This window comes from Triticum urartu, chromosome 5A (assembly GCF_056163025.1).
Source record: "Triticum urartu cultivar PI428250 chromosome 5A, HENAU_Tu73, whole genome shotgun sequence".
In the NCBI taxonomy this organism is placed as follows: Eukaryota; Viridiplantae; Streptophyta; class Magnoliopsida; order Poales; family Poaceae; genus Triticum; species Triticum urartu.
Genome location: NC_141877.1, coordinates 603581081 through 603592124, shown reverse-complemented (window position 1 = coordinate 603592124; position 11044 = coordinate 603581081). Strand labels below are relative to the sequence as shown.

The following is an 11044-nucleotide window of genomic DNA, read 5'->3' as shown; positions in this document are numbered from 1 at the left end:
CCAAATGGGTCGGGACAGCTGGGCCGGCCCGGTAGCACGACCAGCACGGCACGGCACGTGCTATATGGGCCAGGCCTAGGAGCTCCTGTTCGGCGCCTTATGCGCCCGAACAGGTTCGTGGTGCCCGTTGCAGCGCCTTGTTGGGCCGGCCCACAATGGGAAAGGCATCGACCAGAAATCGCCAAAAAAACGCAAAATGGGTGGCGGCTTTAGGGATCAAACTCGCATCGCTTGAGTAGGCATCCCTTGTTCGATCTTAGCTGACCACCAGGGCAATTGATCACTTGTGATTTACTGGCGCTAAAAATTACTTCTATAAAATTGTGAATTTAAAAACATTCATCGATTTTGAGACAAAAGTTCACAAACTTAAAAAAAGCTCATCGATTTTGAGAAATAGTTCATTATTTTTGAAGAAAAGTTCAGAAACTTAAAAAAGTTCACCGATTTTAAAAAAAACATTATGAAAAAGTTTAAAAAGTTCATCGTTTTCAAAAAAAATTCATCGGTTTTGAAAAAAGTTCATCAATTTTGAAAAAAGTTCATCGAGTCTGAGAAAATAGTTCATCGATTTTGAAAAAAGTCCACAAATTTAAATGAAAAATTCATCAATCTTGACAAAAGTTCATCAAAATTAGTTCATCGGATTTGGAAAAAGTTTACCGAATTTGAGAAAACAAAAGTCAAATTTGAAAAAAGTTTGCTGAATTAGAAAAAAAAATCATCAATTTAGAAAAATGTGGATGGATTTGAGAAAGATCATTGAACGAGGAAGAAGGAAAAACAATTAACAGAAAAATGAAAAACAAAAAATAGAAAAAGTGAAAGAAAATGATGATAACGAAAATAAGTGATGGAACTGTGGCATCAAGTTACTTTGGCGGGGTGGTTACCACTGCGCGCTGTTAATCAGGAAGTCTTTGGTTCGATTCCCAGCTCTCAGGCCCGGAAAATAAGTGATTTGTATATGCGAACGACAGCAAAGCGAGCGAAATGAGCTTGTAGGCCCGGCACGCGGGGTACGCCAAGGGCTGTGCCTGGGCTTGAAGGCCGAGCACGCACGGTCCGATTATCTTTTTGTATTTTTTATGTATTCTAATGTGACCGAACAAGTAAAAATAGGCTAAAAAACGTCCAGTGCGCAAAATAGAAGGCAGATTAGCGGGCCTAGCGTGCCGGTGGGCCGGCCCGATTAACATATGGGCCATGCCTGGGCTGCAGGCCGCAGCATGCGGGCCGGCACAGCACAGCCCGTAGGTCCGATTATTTTTTTGTATTTTTTATGTATTCTAATGTGACCCAACAAGTAAAAATAGGCTAAAAAACGTCCAATGCGCAAAATAGAAGGCAGATTAGCGGGCCTAGCGTGCCGGTGGGCCGGCCCGATTAACATATGGGCCATGCCTGGGCTGCAGGCCGCAGCATGCGGGCCGGCACAGCACAGCCCGTAGGTCCGATTATTTTTTTGTATTTTTTATGTATTCTAATGTGACCCAACAAGTAAAAATAGGCTAAAAAACGTCCAATGCGCAAAATAGAAGGCAGATTAGCGGGCCTAGCGTGCCGGTGGGCCGGCCCGATTAACATATGGGCCATGCCTGGGCTGCAGGCCGCAGCATGCGGGCCGGCACAGCACAGCCCGTAGGTCCGATTATTTTTTTGTATTTTTTATGTATTCTAATGTGACCCAACAAGTAAAAATAGGCTAAAAAACGTCCAGTGCGCAAAATAGAAGGCAGATTAGCGGGCCTAGCGTGCCGGTGGGCCGGCCCGATTAACATATGGGCCATGCCTGGGCTGCAGGCCGCAGCATGCGGGCCGGCACAGCACAGCCCGTAGGTCCGATTATTTTTTTGTATTTTTTATGTATTCTAATGTGACCCAACAAGTAAAAATAGGCTAAAAAACGTCCAGTGCGCAAAATAGAAGGCAGATTAGCGGGCCTAGCGTGCCGGTGGGCCGGCCCGATTAACATATGGGCCATGCCTGGGCTGCAGGCCGCAGCATGCGGGCCGGCACAGCACAGCCCGTAGGTCCGATTATTTTTTTGTATTTTTTATGTATTCTAATGTGACCCAACAAGTAAAAATAGGCTAAAAAACGTCCAGTGCGCAAAATAGAAAGCAGATTAGCGGGCCTAGCGTGCCGGTGGGCCGGCCCGATTAACATATGGGCCATGCCTGGGCTGCAGGCCGCAGCATGCGGGCCGGCACAGCACAGCCCGTAAAATAAGCATGCCTCGGCGGGCCAGGCCGTGCCAGTCACGATTAGGATGAGTTGTGCCGTGCCGGGCCAGGCTGGCCCGTTTTGGCCAGCTATAAACTCTACCACATGTCGGGTCGCGCCAACTTCTGCGAGCAAGACGATTCGTCGATCCGGGCATGATGATGGATCTAGTGCTTCCAAGGGCCATGACTTGAATTCTTTGGTTTCATTTCCTTCATCTTCCCCATCTCCATTATAGTTTGGCTGATTTTTCGCATCGGATTAAAAAAAATGCACGAGAAAGAGATGCTAAGGTGTGATGCACGTGCAATTAGTTGTAGTAAAATAATTTCAAGAAATTTCAAGTTTAGTATACTCCCTTCGTCCCTAAATAGACGATGTATGAATTTCATTTTAAAAGCCAACTATTTCTAAGTTTGATATATAGAAGGAACTATGAACAAATATAATATTTAATAAATATATCTGAATATATTATTGATTTGGTATTGCATAAATATATTATGAAAACTTATATATACGTCATCTCTTTGGGGATGGAGGTAGTAGTAAAAAAGGCAACTTGTATTTATATCAGAATCCAGGATGATGAAAAAAAAAGCATTATGCACTATTAGCCATACTAAGATTGCATATACATTTTTTTCTCTATAAAAATATTGCATATTCGATTATCTCTAACAAAAAAGATTGCATATATGTTTGTTAGAATCAGTTTAGATATTATGACAATATACCCATTCAGACTTAGGCGGACAAAAAGAGCACAAACGTGATTTGTGGAAAGCCAATATAAATTTCGTGTGATGTCAAATCTCTACATGCTACATGCGCGCTCTCAACATTTCACTATTTCCCTTGATTTGCATTCGAACCCTAGTCGACAACCAGATCATATCACATCTGCTCTACCTCCTTACACACAATCCATTGTCCTTCTGCTCGCTAGTGCTGCTTTCGACGATCCCATCCCATTCACTACTGCACGGTTGTAAGAGAGAGCAGACCTCCGAATGCAACAACGTCCCTTTGCAATAGCTTGTTTGTACGTCAGAGGATCTCGTTCCGGTGGTACGTCGTGTGAGAGGGATACAACGTTTTGGTGTCTGGGCTACATGGAATCCTTTTTTTGAGACATTCAAAAATCATGTTTCAAAGTTACAAAAAGATTCTGAAAATAATTCCACATTGACATATGAATGTGTACTACAATGTATAAAGTTTCATCAAAAAATACATTGATTCATGATCTACAAAAAAAGAGAAGATAGTTGGTTTTATATAGTGAACAGTGCACGCACTGTTGACTGTTCCCAATGTCAGCGATTTGTCCTTTTTGTGTAGCCCTCATGTCAATGTATTTGGTCATCACTTTTTGCAAGCATGCAGTACACATCCATATGATAAGCCCCAACTCAGGCGGAGCAAGAATTAGGTTGGGATACCGACCCTGAGCGAAGATTGTGGTGGAGGGAGTCCTCTGGGTTGTTCATCTTTTACTCCAATCGAACAGTACATAAATAACTGTTAGATGCGGAGGGATAGAAGATAGGAAGATTGTTAGTACACGATACGGAAAGCCGTAACCTGCATGCAATCTAGTAGTTTAAATACATGAGAGAAAGGACTCCCACGATTGAAAGGCCTTCAAGAGAACCTCTATCTCTCTGTTTTGCAGAAAGAAGAAAGATCCGATCGTCTTCGTCGTTTCTCCTCTGCGTTCAACAGGCTCGGAAGTAGGATGGAAGGAGGAGACGTTGCCCGGCGGCCTGACCACGACAAGAGAACATCATGGCCGGAGCTTGTGCGCTATTTTTGCAGAAAGACGAAAGATGTGATCCTTTCTTCTCTGGGTTGGAAGCTCGGAAGTACTAGGATGGGAGGAGAGGAGGAGGTTGCACAGCCGCCTGACCATGGCGACAAGTCGTCGTGGCCGGAACTGGTTGGAAGCTGGTACATGGACGCAGCATTCACGATCGCGCACGAAAGGCCAGGAGTCTCCGTCCACTTCTACGATTTCGACTGGACCGGCCCGCCGCCGGCAGGGTTCGACCCCAAGCGCGTGGCCCTCTTCTCCGACGCCCATAAGCTCGTCGCCGAAGTTCCCAAGATCGGCTAGATTTTTACTTCTTCTTTTTTTAGATCCCAGGGCTAGATTGAGGTGGATTTGTTTATTGCGATGTCATGGCAGATAAGTTGTACCGAGTACAGTATATGTGTTTGATAGCAACGTCCGTTTTTCGTGATTGTTCTTTGCAAAAGTATATCTTTTGGTGGGCGAAAGCATTTTTATATGGACCGTGATACCTGGCGAACACTATATTTTAGCGATAGAACAGAACGACCACCTGATTGTTATCGTCTCGTGCACGCCCACGTCCGTTTTCATAGTGTTAGATACACAGTCTTTCGGAGGTGTTTATATGAATAGGGTGTGCGTGTGTGCATTCATAGAGGTAAGTGTATGCGCGTGTATATAAGCTCATGTGCCTGTACTGATGTTTAAAAAAAAGATACATCCGTATCTAGATAAATCTCAGACAAGTAATTTAGGACGGAGGTAGTCAGACACCTCTGTTGCTTAGTAGGAGTTTGTCATGATTAGCTGCCTCTCATCATACCATACGTCTTGCGGGCTGGAACGTTGTGGTCAACGGAATAAGAAACAACTCACTTTGTACCAAGTAAAAGCAGTTGTGGTGATGTTTGTTGCATCTAAAACGTCAAACAGATCCTGAGTGTGTTGTGTCTGATTACACAACAACACTACTATTCAGTGGCGAAGCTTCATGGGGGCAAAAGGAGGCCATTGCCCCCTTACTTTAGAAAAATTCTCAAGTGTAGGCATAATCTGGCATCAGCTACATTGATGAGAGTCCTAAGTTATTTGTATCTTTGATTCGGTAGGTTCTTACAGGTACACCACAGGTACGTGCAACGTGGCACTGGCCTAGGGAGCGCCCCACAATGTCTGAGACGGTCAAGAAGCACGAAGCTGCAACAACAAGTAGCTGCACCATCACCTGCGACACAAATTTCCAGCCAATTTACATGATTAATATAGCACTGTACTCGCAAAAAAAAATAAAGATTAATATAGCACTGAATGCTAAAGTAGTTTCACAACTTACCAGGTCCAACACGGCGAGTGCGGCGCACACCCGACCAGCTGGTGGAGCGAGAGAGGTATAGATGAGCGCCCCGTCGTGGACGCCACGAAGAGCGCTCACCACTACCTAAGCGGGCAGAAGGAACTGAAGGAAACTACAAAAAAAATTATTTGAGTTCATACTAAAATTCTGGTTAGTGGTGAAGTGGGGATTAGCAAGGACTGGACAGAGTACTGCAGGCAGATGAGAGCCCTAGCTAGTCGCTGGAGTTGGACTGGACCTACGGGCAGTGGTGGAGCTTCATGGGGACCAAAGAGGGCCATTACCTCCCTACTCCAGAAAAATTCTCAAATGTATCCTTAACTATTAGGCTTGAATATCAAAGATTTCTCAGAGTTCATGCATAATTTATCTTCTTCGACCCCTCAACTCTGATTAGCCCCTCAACAATCTTCATCAAGCTCCGCCACTGCTACTATTGACTGACTCTAACTATGGTTTAAGTACTCTTCTGAATTAAAAGGGTTAGCGGTTGTCAGCCTATGAACTTTTCTGTTAGCTGGTTATATAGCCACACATGTTACAGAATAGTATAATTCGTTATTTATTACTATGCCGATCCATATTTTGTCTAGATACGAATGTATCTAACACGGAGGGAGTACAAGAGATGTTCATTTTTAACGAGGTTTTGACCCTTGGTTAATTCTGGCTTAGCCTATGTACAGTAACTTTTAAACTTGTGTACACCCAAATGAATTTAGATTTGGAGGCACTACACCAGAAAGAAAAAAAATAAGAAGGCATACTGTTGGTACAATTTATGTGTTACCATAAAGAACTTGATGTTGTTAATGTGTGACTATCTTATTACACTCCAAAAAAAGGCACCTATTGTGTGTTCCTTTGCACTAATTAGCAGCACATTATGTCGACCATTTGGTTTATTCTGTACTAACATTGTTCGAGTCACGCTCCTTCTAGATTTTCCTACCTATCGGTTGTTACCTAACAGAGCACATTAAACAATTCCCTAAAAACCAGATCATATTAAACGGAACAAAACCTGACCTCCATCTCAGGCAACAAACTTCAACATTATGTTTCAAACAGCAAACCTGGTCTCCACAAAGCTGTCAGTAACCATTTACCAAGTGATCAGAACAAAGCAGAATGGCGCATTAAGCGAAACAAAACCTGATCTCCACTAAAGACAACGAACTTCAGTATGATGTCTCAAACAGCAAAAAACTGATCCCCACAGGGCACATTAATTGTCAGTAACCATTTCCCAAGTGATTAGAACAAACAGAATGGCGAATTAAATGAAACAACACCTGATCTCCACTGAAGGCAACGAACTTCAATATGATGTCTCAAACAGCAAAACCTGATCCCCGGAGCGCATTAATTGTCAGTAACCATTTCCCAAGTGATTAGAACAAAGCAGAATGGCGAATTAAACGAACCAAAACCTGATCACTACTGAAGGCAACTAACTTCCTTTTTTTTAATAAAAGAGGGGGGCTCCCTCCGATTTCATTAACGAAACCAACAGCATCCAACACTGCTAGGCTACTAACTTCCATATGATGTTCCAAACAGCAAAACCTGATCCACATAGAGCACATTGACTGTCAGTAACCATTTACCAAGTGATTAGAACAAAGCAGAATGGTGGACAGGTGGCAGACATTACAACTATGTTCAGAAGCCGTGGTGAATGGGAACCATTCGTGCCGAATCATATCAACCTCTCCTCCAGTCCTCCTAAGGACTTTCCGCGGGCTGCGGAAACTAATGCTGAATTATTCACACTTGTTGATCTGCAATATGAAAAAATGCACGTGGATCTGCAAATCAGGCCGATTCAGAAGAATGTTCTGCAGTTAGGTAATCTTCAAGCGCCCTGCAGCGTGTCGATGCCATCGTCATCAACATCCTGACTAACATCCTCACCAACATCCACCAGACTTGAGTTAAACTCCTTGACAGCCTGAGCAATGAAGAAATGAGAAAGTACATCAGATAAGAAATAAGCATCGACATAATTTTGAAAAGACCGGAATATGACAATAACAATATTCCCTTTGCTTTCATATATTGACACTCTTGATAAAAATATTTTCTCCAAATACTTGGAAGACTGCGACTAGCAATGCAAGCATTCAGACTTATTTTTTCGATCTAAAATCTGTTATAAATAGTCGTTGGATATTTTCTATCAAATGAATTTGTTGGAATGGAACTGTTGGACCTTGGGAGGACAGACTCAGTCGTTTCAGTGATTAAACTGGTGGTGAACTTGGATTGCTCGAATTCACTTCCAAGTGAGGAAAATACTAATGCTTGACTTTGATCTGGGAGTTGTCCCGTGATTTGACATAAACTCAGCTGAAGCTTTGATGTGCTATGTCTTTACTGTAGTTAGCAGAAGACCTTGACCTTGGTGCTTGCCCAGTTTGGTTGGTCAATGATGTTAATCTCTACCCCTAAAAGGTAAATAAATGGCTTGACAAATATTTGCAGGTGTAATCTAATTCTTCTCAATGTGGCAGGGGCAAGCCTTGATGAAGAACTAGCACCTTCAGCAATAGGAACCTCAAGTATTTCCATGTTCCAAGTGTATATCTAGTAGTACTGTATTATATATTGAGTTCCACTTTTAGAAAGTTTTCTGGGCACTATGATCATTATTTACCTATCAACTCTCTTTACTGAACTAAACCTCCAATAATCAGTAAAGAACGGCAACCTCAATGATCTTTTCACTTCTCTATTTCTAGTGAATGTGCTGATTTGTGAATGTGTGATGGAGGCCATGTGCTGATTGGTGGGAGCAGCGGTATAGTTGATCTCAGAGATAATGAACTGTAGCATTGCTTCAGAGTAACAAAGTCAAGTTTATAAAGTACAACTCCAGAGTTGAGTGTTGAGTGTTGTGTGCACATCCCAAGAAGAAAAAAGGTGAAGCCCCCTCTAGCTACATACGAGGGAGATTCTTGTTACGATTTAAGTAAAACATGGCTGACTAAAAGATCATATATGCACTGGTCAAAAACGCCATTTATATCAGAACAGAGGAAGTATCATTCATCTAGTACTGCAATTGCAAAAGAAGTCGGGTTACGTGCCTGCCATTGAGCTGCTGCCAATTTCACTCGAGTTCTTACGGACTTCGCACGAGCCAAAGCTGCTTCGGGAGTCATCTTCTTGTACTTAATCTGCAATTACAGAGGTAATAATATGACATGTGTAGAAAGGAAACAAGAAATCTAATGCACAACTAATTCAGGGCACATTGTCATACCAAATAGCATAGAACTATGGTAGCGCTTCGTGCCCTTCCTGCCTTGCAGTGGACCAAAGTACTACCACCTTCTGTTGCATTTTCTGAAGAAGAAAAAAAAGGATATATATCAACTCTGGCTGCTTAAGTTCCATGCAAGTTTGTACAATGATGCATAACCATGGTAAAGCCTTAGCATACTTACTGTGGATGAAATCCAATGCTTTGTCGATTTTTTCTTTTGAAGGAGCATAGACGTAATCTGTAGTGGGAATCTCGAGGTGATCCATTCCATGAAGCTGAAAATATTTCAGAGCGATAAGAGAACTGAATACAACCTGGCAATCGATGAGCCAAATCTCATGTCAACATGCAAGGTCCATTTGTATGACTGGCATATTCATAGCCTAGTGTCTACAGCACTGTATAACAACCTTACTTTCTTGTTGAAACTACTTAATTCACCACAAACACCATTTTTCTTTCAGTTTCAGACACTACCTACCTGATCTTCTATGTGCACATGACTTGAATACTTTCAGAAGTCCATTTCGTGTTCTAACAATGATGAGTGTAGTAATTTAAAAAGATCGCTGCTATGAAAAAAGTGACTTGCTTCATACTCCGCTGTTCTGAGTAATTTGATTTCATCTTCAGAGAAACATGGCTTGTAGGACAGTGGATCAATCAAAATTACGTACCGACTAATCTTCTAAGGTAACGTGATACTATCATTATCAAATTTTCTTTTCAGTATTCTAGAAGAGATGGACTTCTCCCAGTAACTAAATCCAACACATTACAGAAGATGCACAGTACGGGAATATGTATTCTCACACTTGAAGGAACCTGTACTATACACAAGGCAAATATAGTGCTATAGATGAGAGTTCAAAAATGGTCACCTCATATGCACATTTTGGAACCAGAGTTTCGAACGGCTCGGTCAATGTGACGACCCCAGTTATTCCTAGTTCCTTCAACCGTGGCACATGACTGGGAAAAGGAACTGCCCCTATCCAAATATCCTGGATCCATACAGAATTAGAGGAAATTAGTCCAATGTATACAGATGAACAACATTCAGTATTCCTAATTTTTTTTATAGAGAATAGGCCTTTTGGCCCGGCTTTGATTTAAGGCAACCTCAAAGCTCAAACAGCAACACCCATACAACTGTAGGATGAATGGCGGATGGTGAAGATACAGTAATAGCAATGCATATATTCAACAAACCAAAGTGAATTAACTGAGCATGTCCAGGTGATGAATGCATTTGGCAAGGTACTGCTCAATGTCTTGGACCCAGATAAGTTCGAACGAAATTAACCGTAGCCATCTCGATGTAATTACTAGTGTAATTAGTAGCAGTGACGATTTCCGCGAAGGTACAGAGAATCTACCGTGCTCACTGCTTCAGTTCCGAAGACAGAAAAGTTCAGTTTTATGATCCGGTACCTTCCCTTGCTATTCTCTCGGAAAATTCTCCCCGTGAATGAAGAAGAAGAAGAAGAAGAAGAATTCAGAAGTGAACTGACCTTGTCGATGCGATCCCACCAATTAAACTCGGTCTCGATTAAACTGCGGCCGTAGTTGAGCATCACCGTCGGATAGAAGAGCGCCCTGGCGAATACCTCCACGAACGCACGCTTGACGACCTCGCCACCCGCCTCATGGTGCCCGTCAGGGACCGCGACCACCTCGCCGCCGACGCCCCTCTCCTCCTCCCGCTCGGAGGGGAGCGCCAGGGGCATCTCATCGGCGCCCCTCACCCCGCCCGGCTCGCCGCTGACGCCTATCACCCCGTCCTGCTCGCCGCTGGCGCAGCTGCCCCCCACCTCCTCCCACACCCACTCCCAACCGCAGGGCTCCACCTCGCCGCCGTCGACGCGGCTGACCCCTCCCTCCTCCCGCGCCCAGGGATCCGCCTCGCCGCTGCCGCTGCGGCCACGCCCCGCCCCCTCCACCTTCTCCCAGCTCTCGTCGGCCTCCCCCGACCGCGGCTCCGCTTCGACGGCCTCCCACCCCTCGAGCTCCTCCGAACCGTCATCCAGCTCCCGTATCTTCATCTCCGGCGCGCGATCCTCTCGTGGACGGAGCTCGATGGGCGAGGAGAACTCGAGCACGCAAGCGAATGGTGAGGAGAATTTCAAAACGAGGAGGGGCGAGGGAGGGAAGAAACGGGCGGCTTGGTGAATTCTGGGGGAGCGGTTGGTTAAGATTTTCCTTGGACAGCTGGAGCGGTTACGGTTACGGGATGGTCGTCGCATTTTATCTCGACCGTCCACATGCCCGGAAGCGGCTGCGATGCGAGGAGGCCCCACCGTAGCCGTCTGATCAAGAGAACAGAAGGGTGTGTTTGTTATCGCTCAGTCAAAAAAATATAGCCATAAATGACTAGAATCCCTGTGTTTTTCTG

General features: G+C 44.0%; 1 protein-coding gene and 1 long non-coding RNA gene across 2 annotated transcripts; both read right to left on the bottom strand.

The window, feature by feature from the left end:
* Window positions 1–4884: 4884 nt before the first annotated feature.
* On the bottom strand, window positions 4885–7316 carry LOC147973258 (uncharacterized). Its single transcript, XR_015603629.1, has 4 exons — window positions 7036–7316; window positions 6812–6947; window positions 5358–6726; window positions 4885–5249 (listed from the first exon to the last, which is right to left on the bottom strand). It is a non-coding gene; the product is annotated as an uncharacterized LOC147973258 (long non-coding RNA).
* A 1439-nt stretch (window positions 7317–8755) lies between these two features.
* LOC125507445 (uncharacterized) lies at window positions 8756–10805 on the bottom strand. The gene is made up of 4 exons (XM_087524618.1): window positions 10164–10805; window positions 9531–9653; window positions 8827–8924; window positions 8756–8765 (listed from the first exon to the last, which is right to left on the bottom strand). Exons 1-4 carry the CDS (start codon window positions 10692–10694, stop codon window positions 8756–8758), a joined length of 762 nt encoding a protein of 253 aa, XP_087380744.1. The 5' UTR covers window positions 10695–10805.
* Between the last annotated feature and the right edge of the window lie 239 nt (window positions 10806–11044).

Excerpts from the sequence above, each read along its gene's own strand:
- LOC125507445 (XM_087524618.1), bottom strand. The coding sequence starts at position 10,694 with ATGAAGATACGGGAGCTGGATGACGGTTCGGAGGAGCTCGAGGGGTGG. Across the intron at positions 9,654-10,163 it reads GGTGGGATCGCATCGACAAG|GATATTTGGATAGGGGCAGT; the intron begins GTCAGTTCACTT and ends GTATGGATCCAG. Across the intron at positions 8,925-9,530 it reads TTCCAAAATGTGCATATGAG|CTTCATGGAATGGATCACCT; the intron begins GTGACCATTTTT and ends AAATATTTTCAG.